Consider the following 23,616-nt stretch of genomic DNA (forward strand, 5'->3'; position numbering starts at 1 on the left):
TATAAATAGATTAAACTGAAATTAATTGTCTTCCTTCTTCAGAAGACCACATGTACAAAAATGTCTGACGGATTAACTTCTAAAAAATTGGTTTAAGATTTTGTAAGCTGTCTGACTGTCTGTCTGATACCATCAAGTATTCTCATCCATTCATGTTTTCCACATTTTATGTTACAGAATTCTTCTTAAATCGATTGGAGTATTTATTTTCTATGCAGAATGTCATAAAGACAGGACAAAAAAAATATTTGGAAAGATTTGATTTTTTTTTCATTGCCACAGGTTAATCTTGTTGAAGCAGCTTTGGCAGAAATCCCTGCCTTATGTCTCCTTGGGTACTGGATGTTGAGAGGATGTTCACAGACTGCTTCTTAAGCTACTCCTTTGTTATCTTAACTGTGGGCTTCAGGCCCTTGTTAAGCTGGAAGAAGAATTGTTTCCTCAGTCCAGAGAAACTCTGCCACCAGTTTTTCTTAGGAATTTCTCTCTGAATACCTAGTTGCTGTAATCTCACAATGTAGATTCTTTGTCCAGATCCTGTCATGGAACAAAATATCCCCACAGTATAATGCTGCCACCATTATGCATCACAGTGGGATTGATGTTAGTTAGGTGATGAGCAGTGCCTGTTTTTCATGATCATTGGAGTTTAGACCATAACGTCGTGTTCTGATTTCATTAAACAGGGGAATTTTGATTATCCTCCTCTGACTATCTTTAAGCAGCATTTTGGCATAATTGAAAAAGATGGCTTTCATAAGAAAAAAACTGGACATCCATTTTAGTGACCATTAGGTTTGTGGTCATGTCTATGACCAGAGGCCTTCTTCCCTGATTACTACGTTTGGTCAACTGACCAAATCTAGAGATGGTCCATATGGTTCCAAACTTCTTCTATTTCAGAATTCTGCAGACCCCAGAGCTTTTTGAAACCGTCAAGGCTGCAGAAATATTTAAGTGTCCTTTTACAGACTTGTGGGTTGACATAGTCGGCTCTTTGAGCTCTACAGACAATGTCTTTGACTCTTTCAGGTTGGTTCTGCTCTGATTTGCTCTGTCAGCTTATTTAGACAAGTATGATCCATTCCAGATGATGTTCAGTCAACTGAATTTCTCACAGGTGGACTCCAGTCAAGTTGCAGAAACACCCCAAGGAGGATCAGTGGAAATCAGCTGAACCTGAACTCAGTTCTGAGTGTCATAGCAAAGGGTGTGAATAATTATGTATTATGTTTAAATGTTCACATTATTGTATATTTTTCAACTATCTGAAAACATGTTTTTTGTCAATTTGGGATGTATACTATAGATTTTTAAAGAAAATATATATTTAAATCAGTTTTTAGAATACATGTTTTTATTAGCACAGTTCTTTAACATCAGAAACAAACTGGACCCTGCCGCACCTCCCAGCACCAGAACATCTATATGTATCTTCAGTTTCTCTAAAAGATGGAAAGAAAAACTTCCACTTCAACTTTAGAAATGACTTAGTGAACAATGTGGCATGTGACTCTGTATTACCACTTTAATACCTTATTATACAACATGAAAGTTTCTTTTTTCATTTAACATGCAAACACAGTTCTGTATTAGTTTATTTTTACTTCATGAGACAAACCCAGCGTTACAGTATTACAGTAATGCATGACATGGAGCATAACTAACACTGAATATACACAAAGAGATGAAAAAAAATGATAGATAGATAGATAGATAGATAGATAGATAGATAGATAGATAGATAGATAGATAGATAGATAGATAGATAGATAGATAGATAGATAGATAGATAGATAGATAATGGAGGGATGGTGTGGGGGAAGGAGGGACGGATGGATGTCTTCTTTTAATGATCACCCACTGGTCTTGGTAATCTGGGCGACTTCATTCAGGTAGGCGATGAATAACTTGGTTCCTTCGATATAGTTGTACCTAAGAGGGGAAAAATGAAAATAAATCTCTGGTTTTAAATTGGTACAACCTAAATTTTCAACAAAATAGTCCATAAAATGTGTATACTATAACTATCAGCCAATTAAAACACTTTAATGTCAATTGACCAATCACACTGGCTATCATTTCTCATGAAGCTTAATTTAATTTTAAGCCTGAATTAAGCCTTTCCAGTCAGTTTTAAAAAGCATCTTTTTAAATCATTTTTTAGATTTATTGAAAGACTAAGCATGAAAAACATTACAGTTTACAGAAGATTACAGGGAGAAATATTGTGTCTAATAATCCATCGATGTTGCCCTATTACTAATGGACTTACTAACAATGGTGAACAAAACAAATCTATATTGGACCAAAGCTTTCTGAGAGTTTAGGACTCCACTGGGACTCCGACTTCCATCCAGAATATGGACGTCCGGATGGAAGTGGACCTTTGGGCTACATGGACTTCGCATCTTTTTATTTAGCCAATGAGTAGAAGGGAGTCTGAAAAGGTATATTCCTTTTAGTATGTTTTCCAAGACTTTCTTTCAATATTTGCATCTTTTTGATGAAGCCACAGTTACCAGAGGTTACAAAGAGTCAGAAGGATCCCATTAAACAAAGGTATCGGTCAGGAGGAGGATACAAGTTTCACAGCATTTTTCACATTCAATGACACAATGAAGACAGTCATCAATAACTCAAAAAGATATGGATGACAGTGCAAAAACAGGCAGATTCTTTAAGATAATTAAAAAGATAGATAAATAGATAGATAGATAGATAGATAGATAGATAGATAGATAGATAGATAGATAGATAGATAGATAGATAGATAGATAGATAGATAGATAGATAGATAGATAGATAGATAGATAGATAGATAGATAGATAGATAGATAGATAGATAGATAGATAGATAGATAGATAGATAGATAGATAGATAGATAGATAGATAGATAGATAGATAATGGAGGGATGGTGTGGGGGAAGGAGGGACGGATGGATGTCTTCTTTTAATGATCACCCACTGGTCTTGGTAATCTGGGCGACTTCATTCAGGTAGGCGATGAATAACTTGGTTCCTTCGATATAGTTGTACCTAAGAGGGGAAAAATGAAAATAAATCTCTGGTTTTAAATTGGTACAACCTAAATTTTCAACAAAATAGTCCATAAAATGTGTATACTATAACTATCAGCCAATTAAAACACTTTAATGTCAATTGACCAATCACACTGGCTATCATTTCTCATGAAGCTTAATTTTATTTTAAGCCTGAATTAAGCCTTTCCAGTCAGTTTTAAAAAGCATCTTTTTAAATCATTTTTTAGATTTATTGAAAGACTAAGCATGAAAAACATTACAGTTTACAGAAGATTACAGGGAGAAATATTGTGTCTAATAATCCATCGATGTTGCCCTATTACTAATGGACTTACTAACAATGGTGAACAAAACAAATCTATATTGGACCAAAGCTTTCTGAGAGTTTAGGACTCCACTGGGACTCCGACTTCCATCCAGAATATGGACGTCCGGATGGAAGTGGACCTTTGGGCTACATGGACTTCGCATCTTTTTATTTAGCCAATGAGTAGAAGGGAGTCTGAAAAGGTATATTCCTTTTAGTATGTTTTCCAAGACTTTCTTTCAATATTTGCATCTTTTTGATGAAGCCACAGTTACCAGAGGTTACAAAGAGTCAGAAGGATCCCATTAAACAAAGGTATCGGTCAGGAGGAGGATACAAGTTTCACAGCATTTTTCACATTCAATGACACAATGAAGACAGTCATCAATAACTCAAAAAGATATGGATGACAGTGCAAAAACAGGCAGATTCTTTAAGATAATTAAAAAGATAGATAGATAGATAGATAGATAGATAGATAGATAGATAGATAGATAGATAGATAGATAGATAGATAGATAGATAGATAGATAGATAGATAGATAGATAGATAGATAGATAGATAGATAGATAGATAGATAGATAGATAGATAGATAGATAGATAGATAGATAGATAGATAGATAGATAGATAGATAGATAGATAGATAGATAGATAGATAGATAGATAGATAGATAGATAGATAGATAGATAGATAGATAGATAGATAGATAGATAGATAGATAGATAGATAGATAGATAGATAGATAGATAGATAGATAGATAGATAGATAGATAGATAGATAGATAGATAGATAGATAGATAGATAGATAGATAGATAGATAGATAGATAGATAGATAGATAGATAGATAGATAGATAGATAGATAGGTGAGGCAGGCTGCCAGTAGGCCGATAGCAACACTGAAGGAGCTTCAGGAACTTCCAACAAGGACAGAATATGGTCCACATGTGACAAAAATCCACTTTATTCTTCCTGGGTCTGGATCAAAGAGTGAAATGTTAAGACTAAAATCTCCCCAAAACAAAATGGCGAGAATGTGCTTGGTCAGAAGAAACTAAATTGAAACTTTTGGTCCAAAAGGTCAATTTGGGACAAAACCAACAGTGAGCTTTACCAACAAAAAACCACCATACCCATGTGGTGGTGGCAGCATCATGCTCTGGGGTACGTTTTCACCAGATGGAACTGGAATTTTTATAAAAGTGGTTAAATGTAGAGATGGTTCCATTTACCAGTTAGTTGTGTTTGTTAGGAACCTGAAGATGAAGATGATTCATTGGAGGAAAATTCAGCTTTTACAAAGACTGACCCAGAATGTAGAATTAAATCTGAAAGAAAATCTGTAGGGTCACATGAAGAGGGCTGTGGACCAGAGATGTCCTCACAATCTGAGAGAACTGAAGAACTTCAGCAGGCAGACTAAACCAATATTAGCGAACTAAGATGTGGGATGTTGATATCATCTGCCAAAGACTGAATGCTGTAACTGAATCAAAATGTGCTTCAACAAAGTTTTAGTTTAAGATCGTGCACATTTAGGCAAGCAGGTTATTGCAACAACAGATTTGTTTACTTTCAGTTGAACTGTACAGAATAAATGTCTCATTATAAGTTATAAATGATTTTAAACGGGTTATCATGGTCTCGTTTTTTTACGTAGTGCTGTATCATCGGGTTGTAAAGTGTACGCAGCTAATATTATACTAACATCAGCAGTTCCACACTGTTTCAATAGGAAAACTAAACTGAAAAAGTTAAGCTTATCTTGTAAAAAAAGAGGAAAAATAAATTATTGTTAGAAATGATGTCAAACCTGCTCATTTTTTCATTCTGGGAATGCATTCCATCATCAAAGCCTCCGATGGGCATCATGATGATGCTTTTCCCAGTCACATCCTGGAAGGTTCTGGCGATAGGGATGGTCCCGCCTTCACGGATCAGATCAGGTTCCATGTTGAAAACTGAAGATGAGTCAACATATATATGTATGACTGAAGCTGAAAAACTCTGTTGTTTTGTTTGGCTACTGTGTGGTCTTCATTACTGGAAAAATAACATGGCATTTTCAGCAGCTCTACGTGGTTTCACAATTTCACAAATAAACACTAAGCTTTCTTTTGATTAACATGCTGCTGGATGCCGCATATGATGAGGCTGTTAGCAGCACAGATAAAAACAATACAATAATAAACTCACATACATGAAAACAAAATAAACATTATTTGAACATTTGGTTTAAGATCAGAAAATAATTATTTGATTTTGTTTTTAGGAATGATTGAATCTGAATATTTTACTTTCTAACAAAAACAGTGGACCAGCAGTGGTCTAACTTGGACACAGTAAGGTCCACATGCAGACCAGTGATGGGTATGTAAAGGATCCGCAAAACAGATCTAGCACAGGCACCAGAGGGCGGTGGCTTAATCAATGGAGAAATAGTGTTGCAGGCCTGTAGGATACCTTAAAGTAGTACCACAGGCACTTCTATAGGACTTTAAAATCCAACTCAGTTAGCCAAAGTGCTCCACACACTCTACAGGCTAAAAAAACAAGACATTAAAAATATGACAAAACACATCTGCACAATCACAGTAACCTTAACTATTTATTTATTGTACATTTGCACATTTTCCTATCTGTACCCTACTTGTATGTTACTAAGAGCTGCTATAATAAGTTAATTTCTCCATTGTGAGATCAATAAAGTCTATCTTATCTTATCTTATCTTATCTTAAATAAAAACAAAAAACGTAGAAACAAGTAAAACAGAGAGCTGATATATAAAAACAAACAACAATAAAAACCACAAAAGCTAACATCTCAAACTGGGTTAAAAGCTGAAGAGAAAAAAGGTGTTTTAAGACAATATTTAAAAACAGAAAGTGAGTCGGGCTGCCTAACATGTAAAGTTAATTCATTCCATAGTTTCGGTGCAATGACAGAGAAAGAGTGGTCACCTCTCCGCACATTGTTTGTCTTTGGAACAGCTAATAAAAACTGATCTGCCAACCCTGGCAAGTGAGAGGAAGTGTGTAGATAAAGTAGGTTTGATGGAGCAATTTCCAAGGCATTTCATATTAAATCAAATAATTTTAAAATTGATCCGAAAATAAACCGGTGCCCAATGAATTGCTGCTCAAATAGGAGAAATGTGCTCTCATATTTTGGCACTAATTTAAAAGACGAGCAGCAGCATCTTGGATCAGCTGTAGTTGAGCCACAAGTCTTGTTAAGCCCAGCATAAAGTGCACTGCAGTAATCCAAATGAGTTGTAATAAAAACATGGATTAAAATCTCCAAACTATCCCCTGACAGGAATGGTTTAACCTTGGCCAGCTGTCTGAGTTAGAAGGACCTGACCACCGATTTCATCTGAGCATCAAATTTAAGATCACTGTCCAGTTTTACACTGGAGGTATAGCAGTCTGTCAGGTATTCACTTAAAGGACACAGGTCAACACTGATGCTGAAGACGTCACTGGGCCCAAAAAGCATGACCTCATTCTTTATATTTCTGACCAATCACAAAAATGGCGCCGAAGATGGTCGCCTTGGCGTGTTGGTGCGCATTGTTTTGTTTTGTTTTTTGCTTTAAAACGGTCTTCTGTGATGGTACCCGGAGCTCTCTCACCAGAGAAGAACTCATGAACATCAGGGCTACTACACCAGAGGAGTTATTTCCCACTTTTCTGCCTACTGCTCTGGAATGTTTGGACATTCTGGTCAAAGGTGCGCTCACTTTTGCTCACGCGGTGAAACGCCGGAAGAGAGGGAAACGGGCTGGGGTGCTGGTACGTCTTCGCCAGCGTGGACTACGAACACCGTTACCTGGAATATTTCTCTCTAACGTGCGCTCACTTCCCAACAAAATTGAGGAACTACAACTGCTGTTGGGGAAAAACAGGGATTTTATTCATCGGCAGTTTTGTGCTTCACGGAGACGTGGCTGTGTGGATTAATACCGGACTCTGCGCTGCAGCTGGCAGGATTCCAGCTCTACAGAGCGGACAGAGACACAGAACTCTCCGGCAAAGCGAAAGGTGGAGGAATCTGTTTCTACCTCAACAGTGGTTGGTGCAACGACGTGTCAGTGATTCAGCAGCACTGTTCTCCAGACCTGGAATCCTTCATCATAAACTGTAAGCCTTTCTATTCCCCCCGTGAGTTCGCTTCGTTCATCCTGGTCGGTGTTTATATCCCGCCGCAAGCTAACGTGCAGGTCGTACAGCACATGCTCGCCGACCAGATACTGAGTGTGGAGCGGACCAACCCGGACTCCTTAGTTATCGTCGTTGGCGACTTTAACAAAGGTAATCTCACCCACGAACTCCCCAAATATAGACAGTTTATTAAATGTCCGACCAGAGAAGACAACATTCTGGATCACTGTTACACCACCATCATAGACGCTTATCACGCCGTCCCACGTGCTGCACTGGGCCAATCCGACCACATCTTGGTCCACCTGATTCCTGCATACAGGCAGAAACTAAAGCTCTGCAAACCTGTTGTGAGGACGACAAGGAAGTGGAGCAGTGAGGCTGTGGAGAATCTCCAGGCGTGTTTAGGCTGTACAGACTGGGATGTGTTCAGGACTACTACCAACAGTCTGGACGAGTTCACAGAGGCTGTGACTTCCTACATCAGCTTCTGTGAGGACAGCTGTGTACCATCATGCACCAGGGTGAGTTACAACAACGACAAACCCTGGTTCCCAGCCAAACTCAGAAGGTTAAGACTGGATAAGGAAGAGGCCTTCAGGAGTGGGGACAAAGACATATACAGAGAGACGAAGTACAAGTTTGGCAAGGCAGTGAAAGAGGCCAAACGACTCTGCGTCTGTCTGGAAAGGGCTCAGGCAGATCACCAACGACAAGCCGAAAGCCCCCCACTCCATCAACGACCAACGCCTTGCCAACGACCTGAACGAGTTCTACTGCCGCTTTGAAAGACAAAGGGACAGTCCTGCAACCATCCCCCACGACACCCCCCAACAGCTGCAGCCACAATCCACCACCCCCACCTCCCCAACCTCAAGAGGGGCCTTGGCACCTCCAACCCCCACCTTGAAGTTCCGCCCCACCAGCCCCCTACCCACGCCGGGGACGGCTCTTTCCATCCAGGAGAGGGATGTCAACAAACTTCAGGAGACAGAACCCCCGGAAAGCTGCTGGACCGGATTCTGTCTCACCAGCCAGCCTGAAGCACTGCGCTGATCAGCTGTCTCCAGTCTTCACAGACATTTTTAACACCTCACTGGAGACATGTCACGTGCCAGCCTGCTTCAAGTCCTCCATCATCGTCCCTGTTCCTAAGAAGCCAAGGACCACAGGGCTTAATGACTTCAGACCCGTTGCCCCGACCTCTATGGTGATGAAGTCCTTTGAGCGCCTTGTGCTCTCACCTAAAAGACATCACCGACCCCCTCCTGGACCCCCTGCAATTTGCCTACAGAGCCAACTGGTCTGTAGATGATGCAGTCAACTTAGCCCTTTACTTCATCCTCCGGCACCTGGACTCCACTGGAACCTACGCCAGGATCCTGTTGGTGGATTTCAGCTCTGCCTTCAACACCATCGTTCCAGCTCTGCTCCAGGAGAAGCTCTCCCAACTGAGTGTGCCCGACTCCACCTGCAGGTGGATCACTGACTTCCTGTCTGACAGGAAGCAGCGCCTGAGGCTGGTGAAGCACGTCTCTGACTCCCTGACCATCAGCACCGGTTCCCCCCAAGGCTGTGTTCTTTCTCCTCTGCTCTTCTCCCTGTACACCAACAGCTGCACCTCCAGTGACCAGTCTGTCAAGCTTCTGAAGTTTGCGGACGACACCACTCTGATCGGACTCATCTCTGATGGTGACGAGTCTGCGTACAGATGGGAGGTGGACCATCTGTTGGACTGGTGCAGCCAGAACAACCTTGAGCTCAACGCTCTAAAGACAGTGGAGATGGTTGTGGACTTCAGGCAGAACCCAGCCCCACCTGCCCCCATCACCCTATGTGACTCCACAATTGACACTGTGGAATCTTTCCGCTTCCTGGGAACCATCATCTCCCAGGATCTCAAGTGGGAGCCAAACATCAGCTCCCTCATCAAGAAAGCCCTGCAGAGGATGTTCTTCTGGCAGCTGAAGAAATTCAACCTGCCAAAGACTATGATGGTGCACTTCTACACAGCCATCATTGAGTCCATCCTCACCTTCTCTATCACCATCTGGTACGCCGCTGCTACAGCCAAGGATAAGGGCAGGCTGTAGCGTGTCATTCGGTCTGCTGAGAAGGTGATTGGCTGCAGTCTACTGTCGCTCCAGGAACTGTACACCTCCAGGACCCTGAAGCGGGCAGGGAAGATTCTGGCTGATCCCTCCCACCCCGGTCACAGACTCTTTGAAACTCTCCCCTCTGGCAGGAGGCTACGGTCCATCCAGACCAAAACCTCATGCCACAAGAACAGTTTTTTCCCATCTGCCACCAGCCTGGTAAACAAAGCCCGGAAACCACCCTGACACTCTCCCTTTCCCCCACACCCCCCCTTTTTTGCTGACAGGACACTTGTAACTTGTAACTCTATGCGTTACATTAACGCTCAGCTTGGACTCCTGCTTTACTTGCACTGCCATAATTGCACAATGATCATCTGCACTGTTGTACTGCTCTCGCACCTAATACTGCTCTATATTTACTCTCCCTCACTTAAAACTGTGCACATATATTTATATTATATTGTAGATATGTTTATACTGTTTAATTTGTACTGTATTGCACCGACTACGCCAAAACAAATTCCTTGTATGTCCAAAAACGTACTTGGCAATAAAGCTTTTCTGATTTCTGATTCCTGATAATAGCCGTCAGACACCACCTTAGAAAAAGGTTCTTCCCAGACGTTGCGTCAAGAACACGTTGCAAGAACTCCCCGACCAGAGCAGCAAGAACAGAATTATTTAATTTCCTTTTTGGAGCTTCTCAGGAATGTGAAACCACAGCTGGAATCCCCATGACATCATAGTACAAAACTCTGGGTTGCAGCCCTGTTCGCACTCTTCATCCACAAGTATCAAGTGATTGCATAGAGGTGTGAACATTTCAATGTCCTGATCTCACCAGCCAAGTAAAGGGTTACATCCACGATCAAAAGTTGAGCACAATTTGATGTATGTGTAACCATTGATTGTAATTTGGCCAAAATAACACTAGTTGTGAAACCTTACTTTCTCAGCTTCTGCAAAAAATAATCTGAGTCAAAGATTCCTAGGCAGAGATTCCCAAAGAAGAGATGGTGTTTCTATTCGAAGCGGTTTGCTTCCAGTTCCAGAAACATCAGTTTGCTCCATCTATCTGTGTTTTCCCTTCATCTCCTCTCACTGACCTAGATTAAGTATGTTGGAATATTCCTTCCTGAAAAAAATTGTCTATTTGCTAAGCTAATTACTAAAACTGCTAATGCTACACAGTAGGCATTATTAGCTCTGCTGTCTTCATGAACAGGGGTGGAAACTAAAAACTTTCACCATCAGTCACTGTGGCTGGTGGACAAAAAATTTAACCAGCAACTCAAACATTGTATGAGGGTCTATTATTTTGTTTAACATTTGCCTTGGTTATGAGAATCGCTCAATAGTAAACGGATTACTTACTTGCAAAGCTATTCATAATCGCTGAAGGGTCTTCCTTTATTACCGATGGTGTGAGCACTTCTAAATGATACATTCAGCTTTTTGTGCTGGATTTTTTTCAGGCTGCATTGTTCCTCATGGCAGCAGTTTTCTCTGGAGCTGCAATTCCTGATGTGTTTCACCTCCTTGTGGCATTTCGAAGATTTGTGGTCCTATGGGCAGCAGAGTTAGTAGAGACACCCAGATGTCCCTCTCCCCAGACACCTCCTCCAGCTCCTCAGGGGGGAGCCTAAGGCATTGGTGATACAGTTGAATGCTCTCTAGGTCCACAAAACCAATGTGGACCGGTTGGGCACACTCCCATAAACCCTTGAGTACCCTGCAGAGGGTGTAGAGCTGGTCCAGTGTTCCACGGCCGTGACGAAAACCACACTGCTCATCCTGAAGTTGAGGTTTGACTATGGGCCGGAATCTCCTCTCCAATACCCTGGCATAGGCCTTACCAAGGAGGCTGAGGAGTGTGATTTCCCTATAGCTAGAACACACCTTCCGGTCACCCTTCTTACGATCGCCACACAATGTTGAAGAGGCATGTCAACCATGACAGCCTCACAACATCCAGAGACTTGAGGTACTCAGGGCAGATCTCATCTTCCCCAGAAGCCCTGCCACCATGGAGCTTTTTAACCACCTCAGTGACTTCAGCGTGGGTGATGAAAGAATCCAACCCCGAGTCCACAGGCTCTGCTTCCACCAGGGAATGCGTGACGGCAGGATTGAGGAGATCCTCAAAGTACTCCATCACCCGATAATGTCCTCAGTCGAGGTCAGCAGCTCCCCGCCCCCACTGTCAACAGTTTTGGTGAAGCACTGCTTCCCCCCTCCTGAGGCGCCAGAATCACTTCGAGGCCAACCGGGAAAGTACATGTAAAACTTAGAAGGTTGCTAAATAAGCTATTTCTCCATGGCCTCACCGAACTCTTCCCAGGCCCGCGTTTTTGCCTCTGCCACAGCCCGGGCCGCAGTATGCTTGGCCTCACGGTACCCATCAGCCATCTCACAAGTCCCACAGGCCTACCACAGCCAATAGGACTCCTTCTTCGGCTTCACAGCATCCCTTACTGCCGGTGTCCACCACCAGGATCAGGGATTGCCGCCGCGATAGGCACCGCAGACTTTATTGCCACAGCTACGGGCAGCAGCCTTGACAATAGATGCGGAGAACATGGTCCACACAGACTCTATGTCTCCAACCTCCCCCAAAATCTGGTCAAAGCTCTCCCAAAGCCTGGTGGAGTCCTTGGCCAGACGTTCCCAGCAGACCCTCACTATGCGCTTGGGCCTGCCAAGTCTCTCCAGCATTCTCCTCTTCCAGCAGATCCAACTCACCACCAGGTGGTGATCCGTGGACAGCTTAGCCCCTCTCTTCACACGAGTGTCCAGAACATGCAGCCGGAGGTCTGAAGACACGACAACAAAGTCGATAATCGACCTCCTAGGGTGTTCTGGTGCCAAGTGCACTGTTGAACACCCTTATGCTTGAACATGGTTTTCCTTAAGACAGAAGTCCAATAATGAAACACCACTCGAATTCAGATCGAGGAGGCCATTCCCCCCGATCACGCCTCTCCAGGTGTCACTGTTGTTTCCCACATGGGCGTTGAAGTCCCCCGGCAGATTAATGGAGTCCCCGGGAGGGGCACTATGCAGCACCCTCGACAGGGACCCCACGAAGGCAGGATACTCCGCACTACCGCTCGGCCCGTAGGCCGAAACAACAGTCAGAGATCTGTCCCCAACCCGAAGGCGCAGGGATGCGACCTTCTCATCCACTGGGGTAAATCCCAACACAAAATGGCCGAGTTGGGGCGCCACAACCAAACCCACCCCAGCTCCCCGCCTCTCCCTGCGGGCTACTCCAGAGTAGAAGAGCCTCTCTTGAGGAGATGGGTTCCAGAGCCCACACTGTGCGTGGAGGTGAGCCCGAGGTCATTTTTTTTTTGGCATGTTTTTCTGGGTGCTCTCTGTCCGCTGTTGGGAGCATAAATGTACACGCATTTGACCAGTGGCGGGTGCTAATTTCTACCCCTGTTCACAACAAAGCTTGTTTGTTCATTCTGCAATCGCTCCGTAACGCCCCAGTGGCACGCATTTATATACTATAATATTTTTAGTAATGATATTTAAAGTATATGTAAAACTTAGAAGGATGCTAAAGAAGCTATTTCCTTTGTGTTAGTCTTCGTCCACCATCTTGAAAGTGTCAACTCCATTCAAAATCCCATCACTCCCTGTGATGGGTGGTTAGAATCAATTGTCCAAAAGGTTATTGATTTCCAGTTTGGCACAAATTCTTTAAAATATTATTTAATTAAAATGATGTTTTATTTACTCTTCTGATTTGCATAGTAAACTGGTTGTATGAACACAGACAGAGTGTTGTTCTATAATACCATGCCACTTTGGGCTGGAATTCATAGGATAATACCTGACTGACCAAAAGTTGTTTGACTAAAAGTAAATAACCATAACTTTTGTTGAACAACATCTGACAGGAGGTTTAGAGAACTTTTAACACTAGCAGCACATCAAATATTTTTTTTATTTCCCAAGAATGAGAACACGGCTTTTATATGTCAAAAAATGTAATACAGCCAGAGCAACTTTTGTTTGTGTTGCACATTAACATTTGCTTTCCTTGTCTGAGATCAAGAAGGACAAACCAAACAGCTGAAGAATCTGCTTATCTTTTAGGGCTAGCCCTACTAGCATGCTCTAGCTTTACAGACACCAATTCCCTGCCAGGTGCATAGAGGTCAGTAACCCTAACAACTTATAAGCAAAAGCAAACTGAGGTTTTGAGATACAGAAACTGGATCATAAAAACCTTTTTTGGTCTTGAATGATTTTTGATTTTCAAGAATTTAAAATCAAAAATCAAATAACTAATTTCTTGAAAGAAAATTTAAAGGACCTAAAGATATCTGGAACAACTTTGTGTAAATCTTGGCAACATGATAATTCATTGCAAACTCCTACTTGCTGTTAAAATCAATCATCTGGACCCGGCCCCTTGTAAGTTGAAATAGCTTTTTTACCTCTCTTGATTGCTGTTTTTCCAGCCTCATAGAGAGGATGCTGAGTATCAGCCAGCCAGGGCTTGGCCCCAATCACCATGGTAACTTTCAGCTTGTTAGGACTTTTCCTCTTGGCAAACACGGAGTGAAGGTAGTGAGTCACCTAAAACACAAAAAAGAAGAGTTTAGTAAAGCAAAACACTACACAAATCAACACTCTAAAGCACCATATGTTACCTGTTTCTTGATCATAGCTGGGTCCATGTCAGGGACTTGTCTTATTGAAAACTTAGCAGTAACCTTAGCAGGGATGACAGTCTTAGTGCCAGGGTCAGAGAAGGCCCCCATGATACCGTGGATAGAAACAGTGGGGTAGCGCCACCTATGGGCCAACAAGTCTACCTTTGAAATAACAATAGAAAGACAACCACTAAATCAATTCGGAGAAAACTCATGATATACCTTCAGGGTTGAATTTTTACTACCTTGTTATTGTACATGAGATGGTTGACACCAGTCTTGTTCTTGAAGTGGTTCACATCAAACTCAATATCCTGATACATTTTCCATTCTTCATCCGAAAGAGGAGCCACTGCTTCCTGGATGCCTGGAATCAGAATCCTTCCGCTGGGGCTGATTAGTGTGTCTGAGGGAATAGTTGCCATACCATTGTTTACAGAATTTTTTGAATTCAGTCACATTGGAGGATTTTCCAACCTTTGTTTAAGGCTTGCCACAGCATTTCACTTAGATTTAATTCCAACATTTGACGAGGTCACCCCAAAGCTTTAATTCTGATTGCAGGCCAGACCATCTCACAACCAATACCATGTTTGTTGGTGTGGTGTTCTTTTACTAAATTGCTGTGTTTGTTTCAAACTGAACACTGCATCCAAAATTTCCCCTTTTTTCTCACCAGTCCTGAGAATATTTTCCCAAAAGTCTTGAGGATCATCAAGATGTTTTTGTTAAATGTGAAATGGGCTTTTGTTTTCTTTTTGATCTGAAGTGGTTTTGGCCTTGGAACTCTCCCAGGGATCCAATTTTAACCCACTCTTTGTCAGCACTGTCCCATGTGTTTTAAAGGAATGTTTTCTTTAAAGATCAAGTGGTACTGGTCCTTAAGTTCTTGAGCTAGTCCACTGGGGACTGTTCAGTTTTTATTATTCTCTACAAAAAACTGCTGCCTAAATTGCCAGAGGGGACATAAAAGCAAATGAACAGAGCAAAGTTTGAGGATCACAGGAAGGATTGTGCCCTTAGACCCACCCAGAATGCCTATGAGGTCAGTCATTGGTTCGATCACTGCACCTCCATAAACACCAGAATGTAAGTCCTGCGTAGGCCCTTCAACCTGCAAACACACAAGAAACAGTAAGTAAATACAGAGAGTAGGTTTCAATAAAGAATTCTTCAAACAGATTTACAACCTCAGCAAAAAAGTAGCAGTTCCCTCTGGTGCCGTAGGTTAGGGCAGGCCGTCTGCTCAGCCAGCCACAGTCAGAAATGATGATGTAGTCCACATCAGAGAAGAAAGTGTCTCTCTGGGCAAGGATCATGGCATCCAGGCCGTTAGAGCCCGTCTCCTCCATGCCTTCAATGAGAAACTTCACGTTCACTGGCAGGACCTGGTGGATGCCATAAGAAGAATTTGATAGTAACATAAGATGTCCACCTATTGTTTGGGTGAAGACTGACAAACAATAATAAAACAATAATAAAGCCATATATTTCTTTGCAGTTGAAGTTAAAACTACCTCTACTTAACACATACCATACTGAGGGCTTGGTATGCCTTTACAGCGTGGATCCAGGCTAAAACTGGAGCCTTGTTGTCTGATGTTCCTCTTCCATACAGATTACCTACAGTGGCATAAAAAGCATTTCCATTTATAAAGTAGCTAGACTCGAAGTTCTCTATAGGTCAGGAGAATTTAAACACAATTTACAAATTATGTGATTCTTGAGATATTTGAAAGGATAATAGACATATTATGTATCTTTTAATTGATGGTTTGATATCTTTCTGTGTAAAACATAATTCCACAGGAAGAAATCATCATCTCATCAGTTCAAAATGTTAAAAAGCTGAATAAGCAGCTTAACGTTACCACTGATATCTGTCAGGTTGTAGGGATCGGTAGCCCAGCCATCCTCAAGCTTTGCCGGTTGGACGTCCACGTGACCGTAGACACAGACTGTGTGTTTGCTGGGGTCACTACCAAACTGAGCTGTCACTACTTTTGGCAATGTTATTGTCTGCCCATCTGGAAGCTGCAGGCACAAAACTAAAGTTGATATTCCAGTTAATTCCCAGTTCATTCTTAGGTATCGTAACCGATTCCCAATTGAATCTTAGGCATTCCTATGTGTTTTTATCTAAATCTGGGATTCATAAAGTATTGCCTTGGAGAGGCTGGCCAGCCTGCTTGATGCATCGAGGTATGCCGTACGAGAGGGTAGCTGGTGGGGGGGTTTTGTCCTCTTCTTGGATGTGGGGTCACCGGCTTCTGGTGGCGATGGTAGAGCTGAGCCAGACAATGTTTCTACCTGGGCTATCATTGGAATGGCATTGATGTGATGTGTCTGTGCGCTGAGTGGTGGGGGTGGGACGTGGCGGGGGTGCTTGAAGCGGGGCTGTGTGTGGAGCTTGCGCCGTATGGGTGTTGCTTCATCAGCTTTTCGTGGATGAAGCTCACCTGTGGGGGTGTGCCCATGTGCTGTGGGGAGGGGATTCGTGGTGTGTGGGTTCAGGGATATGTGTTCGATATCTGTGTCTTGGTTGGGGGTAGCCCAGTGGGGCAATTCAGGTCGGGTTAATTGGGGGTGGGGTGCTCATGGGGTTGGGATCAGAATTCATTGGAGGGTTGGGACTATTTTATTCTGTGGCGGCTATGGTTGGCGGGCTGGTTTGGACCATGTAGACCCCTCTTTTGTACATGGCCCCTTCTCCAGATGAGGATGGGGGTCGTTGGAGACTGGGGTTGGGGCAGGGTTCGGGGTCTGGGCCAGTATTGCTCAGGTTCAGGCTCGAGCCCGGGCTAGCACAGACCAGGTTCAGGTGCTGGGGCAGTCTGCCTGTCTCCACCCCTGTAGTGCTTGGGGAGTGATGTGTCCCAGGGGCTCGGGTCTCTGGGTCTATGACTGGATCTGCTCGGGCGTAGATGGCTGCCGGCGGGGCCTGTGGGCTCGTCGCTGCAGCTCCCTGGGGCTTCTCCACTGTGGCTGCTGGGCGGTTCCCCTGGGACTCTCCCCTACTCTTTTCTGGGGGGGTTGTGGTAGTCCTGGCAATGGTTCTCCTGGGGTTCCTGTGCTCTGGTGGGGCCTTTGGATGTCTTTGGCTCAGATCTCCTCCGTAACTGTTCCGGGTCCAGGGGGGCAGGTCTGTGGCTCCTCACATTCGCTATGGCATTTTTTTTGGGAGAAACCTTGGATGCACATGAGCGCTCATACACAGATTCAGGTGTTAACAGATAAACAAATGTTCTACATTGAGCTGCATTTACCACTAAATACATCTTGCATTGATAAGTCCCTTGCACTCTTCGGTAAAAAAGCTGGTAATGTAACGTTTCTGCATGTGTAGAAGCAAGCAGGGTGTTATTTTGTATTCTCTTCATCCTTCTTTCTTTCCTCCATTCTTTCCCCCTTCTCTCCCCTTTTCCTTTTTGCTCCATCTCTCTTTTGTGCTTCTTAATTTTTTCCTTTTCCTTTCTGTCTCTGTCTCCGTAACAACTAAAATAACCTGTGGCTGGGACTCAGGTAAAGAGGGAGTGAAAAGTAATTGGTGATTTAAGGTAGCATGTTTAGATTTAGGTTTAATAAGATGCTTTTATCCAGAGGGTGATGCTGTAAATTGGAACAGCATAACATGTTCAAAATGTTTCTCCTTATGAGCCTGTTTTTAACTCTTAGCACCTGCCCTCCAGAAGGTCTGCACATTACCCTAATGGTTAATCAGGTAGCAGCTTTGATGTGTCTTGTATATAAATGAGGACATATATCTTCTTCTTTCCAATGGAGCAACCCCTATTTGAAATGCAGAATATTTACTAGTCTATTAAATTCTAAAAAAGAAGTTGTGAAAAGCAGGCGAGGGAGTCGCTTAATTAGAGACCTGGGGTTTTGTCACTGACCTCTTGCTCTCCGATGTCCACCAGTTCTACGGTTCCTCCCATCAGTCGCAGCTTCTGAGCCACCATCTCCATCATGCGGTGAAGCTCTGGTCTTTTCTGAATGTTACTTGAGTCACTTTCAATTGCAACCCAGTCCCTAAGAGCCTGGAACACAAATGAAAGTCTTGTGGTGAATCAAACTATCTACTCAATCTAAAATTGAAAGTTAGAAAGTTAGCATGGCTCTGGGTCATTTCACCCCTAAGCCAACTCATACCCACATCTCCGAAACATTATCACTTCCTTCTTGCGTTTATTTCAAACCTTATTTATTTCAAATCATTTCATTCCTGTGTACTTAAACTATGGATTATGTGTTTATTTTTTGCTGTATTCAAGTATTTTACTAAATCAGGAGCATAATTTTCCATAAAACAATAGGTTGCTAGCAAACAAGAACATTATTCTAAAGGATTTCTTCACCTCCTGCAGAATGGATTTACTGTTTTAAACTGAAACATGGATGACACCAATATCATCTTCCTCCAGCTTCAAGACGACCTTGCTTGAGCTTGTTTCTGTTCTCCCAATGCTGTAGGCTGTTTTATACAGATATCCAAAGTGAAACAAAGACTTTCTTGATGACTTTGCAGATTTTTTAGCAGCAGTTCTGCCTAAACATGTTTGAGTTTTAATACAGTATATGGAGATTTTAATATTCATGTGTGCTGTCCAGATAAACTGTTGGCCAAATATTTTTTATATCGTATTGATTCTTTTAATTTTGTTCAGTTTGTGTCTTATCTGACGCAAGAATTTGGACACATTTTAGATCTTGTCTTAGCTCATGGTTTTAATATTTTTAATGTGGAAGTTTGTGATGCTGCCATCTCAGACCACATGCGTGTTGTTTTTGACATGTCCCTCCTCTGTCATACAGTAAAACCTCCCACAACTGTTAAAACTGCAAAAAAACTTAGGTTTTGCTGAACCATAACAATCCTCATTTTCTTCTTAAAATCCTTAACTCTGTTCTTAATATCCACAATCAGCTGGTTTGGAGAACTTGAATGAAATGTGTTAGAACATCCTGAACTTTTTTATTAACAGAGTTGCCAGCATCAGAGCACCCATTAGCCCTCCTTCTTATGACCCCATTATCTGCTGTTTTTAACTGGTTTGAGCTCGTCAAATAAAGACAGCTGGGTCCCCAATTGAACCAATTCCACCTCTTCTTTCTAAGGTTTTATGAAGCCAATATATAAATGGTAGCTTGGTCAATGGTTATGTACCAGTGAGTTTTAAATGTGCAGGGGTGACACTATTGATTAGAAAGCCTGACCCAGACTCCATAGAAAACACAGCTTTTATCATGTGAGACAACTGGCCAAAGTTAAACATTTTTTTAACAGCATGGTTTTGAGATTTTAATTTCTCCTTTTATTACAACTCGTTTAGATTACTGTGGTGCTCTTTATGCCGGACTGAGACAGTCATTAATTAATCGACTTTAATAAAAATGCTAATGTACACCTTTTAACTGATACCAAAAAACAGGAACACACTCCTGTTTTAGCATCAATACAGTGGCTTCCAGTTCCTTTTTAGACTGATTTTAAAGTTATTTTACTTGTTTTTAAATGTTTACATGGTCTTGCCCCTCAGCATCTGTCAAACCTGATCCAGATGTATGCTCCTTCAATCCAAAGACATGGCTGTTAGCTTGATGGGTTTCTCTAAGCTTTATCTCAGGTGTGTGTGTGTGTGTGTGTGTGTGTGTGTGTGTGTGTGTGTGTGTGTGTGTGTGTGTGTGTGTGTGTGTGTGTATGGTTGTTCGTCCTGTGTATTTAGAGTTTGTGTTTCATTTTCAAACTGCTTAGGAAGAAGATTTGTTTCTGAGCTTGAGTTGCCCAGCAAATGTCGGCTCTGTCCTAATGGAGTTTGTCCACATTTAAGTGAGACATTAAGCTTTTATCCATCAATATGTTCTCCAGCATCGCTAGAGGAAGGTTGCGTAAAACAACCGTCTGCTGAAAGCAGCTGGTAGTTTTAACACAGGAGAAGAAAAAGCTGCATTGCTGGCAGTGGAACCAAAGACCACAGATTTCCCAGATGATATATGTCACTGTGTCTTCCAGATTGTGTGGGATATCGTAGCAAATGTTACTTAGAAGTAAACAGTTTTTATTAAGAATACACACATAATCACTGTGAAACATTTCATCAGATAAATTCACATGCAGATTTTATCAAACAGAGCTCAAATAAATTAAATCTGTAAGTATGACCTGCGATCATTGTGCAATATAGTGGAGGCACATCCCTGCTTGGATGTTAGGTTGAGGGTGAGAGGACACTTGGCCACAGCAAGGAGCAAGCACACAGCTAGAATCATAAAACAGAAAACCTCCTTCCACCTTTATTTGATTTGATTTTTAAAAGGTATGAAATGCTCACATCTGCTGGACCTCATGAATGTGTTTGATCAATGTAGTTAGAATAATCTGCTTGGCCATGTTTGAAGAAGGCAAGTAGCACGCAAACAAAATAAGCCACAAGATGATACAAATAGCACAGCTTTGTGAATTTTACCTCTGGGGTTGTGGGCAATTATGGGCAGAAATATGTGTACCTCAACGTATTCTTCCTGATGGTCATCAACATACTGGACCAGCTTGATGTACTGGAAAGCCTGGGCATAAGAAATGACCAGCAGGACGATGGAGAGAGTTTGAAGATTCATCTGATGGAAAAGTCAAAACCACATTATTGATGCTTCAAATGCTTATAGGAAAAAAGCTTTAGTACAACTCCTCGTAAATCAATAATCACTCAGGTATATACACACAGACAATCAGTTAAGTCAATTTTAAAGAAGTTTTTATTGAAAAATCTAGCTAAAAGCTACTTTGAGCAATTATATGTAGAGTGTAGGCAACACGGTTAAACCCCAGAGCCCATATTCACAAGGATTCTGAGTCCTCTCAGAGATCTCCCATATTAGCCTAAAAATCCTGGCAAAGACTCCTGGCTTAGGAGTGATTTCTCTGCTGAGAGCGACTCTAAGCAAGGAGAGGACAGAGAGTCCTATCTCAGTGAGGAGGTGTGGTTGACATCGTTGTTAGGTGTTACGCTGTCTTCTAAGAGCTGTGATTGGTTGTTGCAAAAAGAAAAACAAATGCACTCCTAGTAATTAATGGAGAGAATCTAACCAATGATTTTGACTGAATTCTGAAATGTGTAAATCATCATGATAAAAACTTATTATACTGATTATTTACATGCTCATCATTATTTTGATTTGCTTATTATTATGTTTTCTTGCCATGCTGGTTGTTTTCATACTGCATCTATTTCATATTAATTAATTTCATATTAATATTACAATTCAGCATTTTACTGTGATAGCCCTCTTGTATAATGAGGTTTAGTTTGGTAAAGCGACCAAAACAAAATAGAGAAATAAGGTGGAGAAAACCAAACTGATCAGAGGGCCAGAGCCTGCCTCCCTCTGCTTTCAGCACCAGCCTGGAATGTGAGCAGCGCTGGTAACTGCTGCAATCAGAAGCTGGAGAGCATGAGGGTTCAAAGGAACAAAAATTAACTTGAAACGAATCGAAGGTGTGAAATACTGAACATGGTAAAAGTGCCTTAAAAACCAAAATAAGTGAATATTTGCAAACGTTTATCAGTTTGAACATTAAATATCTTGCCTTTGTAGCGTATTCAGTTGCATTTAAGGTGAACAGGATTTGCAAATCAAATTGTGTTACGTTTTAGACAACATCACAACTTCATTGGAATTGGGATTATATAATACGAATCCACATTATAAAGGTGTCCGTTTTTAAGAGAGGAAGCAAAGACAGGTTTGCTCCCTCAAATACCAATATATAATCAGTGAAAAGACTGACTATATATAGTTAAAACATTGACAAACAGTGGACGTTATCCGAAACTGATGATTAAAAGTCAGAAAATAGTCAAGGAGGCTGCCAAGAGGTCAACAGTGGAACTGAGATGCTACAGGAATTTCCAACAAGTACTAATTGCGTTTTTCATAGAACAACCTGTATCTTCCATATGTAATGTGATAGAAACATTTTCCTCCACAGAAAACCTTTTCTCCCAAACATTTTCACGTAAAGCCTTGTGGGAGAAAGATTTATGATCTGAAAGAACCAAACAGGAATCTTTGGGTCACAGTTCCAAAACATCTCTTTGACATAGAAAAATCACTGCTCATCACCGAAAGAACACCATTCCATTATAAAAGTAGTGGCAGCATCATCCTGTGGTTGCTTTTCTTCAGATAGAACTGTGTTTTTTAACCAAAGTGGATAAGAGTGAGCAGTTCCAAATACAAGTCAGTTTAGACCAGAAACCTTGAACTGTCTGCTAGAAAGCTGCAGATATAGAGATTATTTTTAACAGTATCACAGCGACTCCAAGCATCCACCAAATCATTCCACATTTTGGAATGACAGAGCCACAGTTCAGGATTGAATCTGAAAATCTGGGGGGTCACCTGAAGAGGGCTATGGACAAGACAGAACATCACAAACTGAGAGAACTGAAGAACCTTTGCAAAGTATAATGGGGAAACATTCTCTGGTTAAGATGTGGCATGCAAACAGCCTCCTACCAAAGAAAACTGAATCCTGAAATGGAAACATGGATGTTTCAACAACTTAATAGTTTAGTTTTCAAGTGAATTGTACAGGCTATATGTCCAATTAGAGGTGGAGAATGTGTGGAAATGATGCATCATGGTGTCAATTTTTTATAGCTTTAACATCTAGCATTTTAACAAGGGTGCATATCGCTTTTACCTCCAGATGATTTGCTGAGGCAGCAATTGGTCAATTTCTCTAAAACGTTTTTGAACAGTACTAGCAGAACTTTCAGAACTTTTTTCCTGATTTCTCTAAGCTATTAATTTGTACTTTGCCTCACTACAAATAAAATCTTGCTCTCTTTATTAATGAATCGATAGTTTAATTTATCAAAATTTTTCCTTACCTTTGTCTCAGAGGTCCAGTTGAGACAGTCTAATCAAGTAGAGCGACTGTGGCCCCATGTGGTTGGCGAAACATTTATACACATCCCCTCATGCTGCGCTCTTACTGGGTCCCGGGGTCACGCTGTCAAATGTTTCCTGACACACTGCCAAGACAGCAGACAACTGACTGTTTTCTTGCTGACAGGCACAAGAACTTCACTCAGACCTATTGATCTTGCTCCAAGAATGTGCTTGCACCGAGGGGGGTTTGGAAGGAAAAACAGCATGTGAAATTCCTAATAACTATGTTTCTTCAAACCTGTAACAAGTTGTTCAACAGACAGCCCATTGCACTAAACCTTTAATCACTCAAAGGAAGAACAGTTTATCATTAGGCTAAATTAAATCATAACCCTGAGATTAGTTATGTTGAGAATGCTTTATCACATT

At 41.8% G+C, this 23,616-nt stretch overlaps 1 protein-coding gene across 2 annotated transcripts; it reads right to left on the reverse strand.

Moving 5' to 3' along the window:
• Positions 1 to 1,335: 1,335 nt before the first annotated feature.
• Positions 1,336 to 23,324, reverse strand: cndp1 (carnosine dipeptidase 1). 2 transcript variants are annotated; one of them, XM_047361780.1, is made up of 13 exons: positions 23,187 to 23,324; positions 20,797 to 20,907; positions 18,186 to 18,329; positions 16,161 to 16,323; positions 15,824 to 15,912; positions 15,480 to 15,677; positions 15,319 to 15,403; positions 14,535 to 14,695; positions 14,287 to 14,451; positions 14,071 to 14,212; positions 5,170 to 5,317; positions 2,970 to 3,040; positions 1,336 to 1,935 (listed from the first exon to the last, which is right to left on the reverse strand). In XM_047361780.1, exons 2-13 carry the CDS (start codon positions 20,905 to 20,907, stop codon positions 1,892 to 1,894), a joined length of 1,521 nt encoding a protein of 506 aa, XP_047217736.1. In that variant the 5' UTR covers positions 23,187 to 23,324; the 3' UTR covers positions 1,336 to 1,891. The 2 variants fall into 2 exon arrangements, with proteins under 2 accessions (XP_047217736.1, XP_047217737.1); XM_047361781.1 differs by lacking the exon at positions 23,187 to 23,324 and adding an exon at positions 21,648 to 21,666.
• Between the last annotated feature and the right edge of the window lie 292 nt (positions 23,325 to 23,616).

Source organism: Girardinichthys multiradiatus, chromosome 3 (genome assembly GCF_021462225.1).
Source record: "Girardinichthys multiradiatus isolate DD_20200921_A chromosome 3, DD_fGirMul_XY1, whole genome shotgun sequence".
Lineage (NCBI taxonomy): Eukaryota > Metazoa > Chordata > Actinopteri > Cyprinodontiformes > Goodeidae > Girardinichthys > Girardinichthys multiradiatus.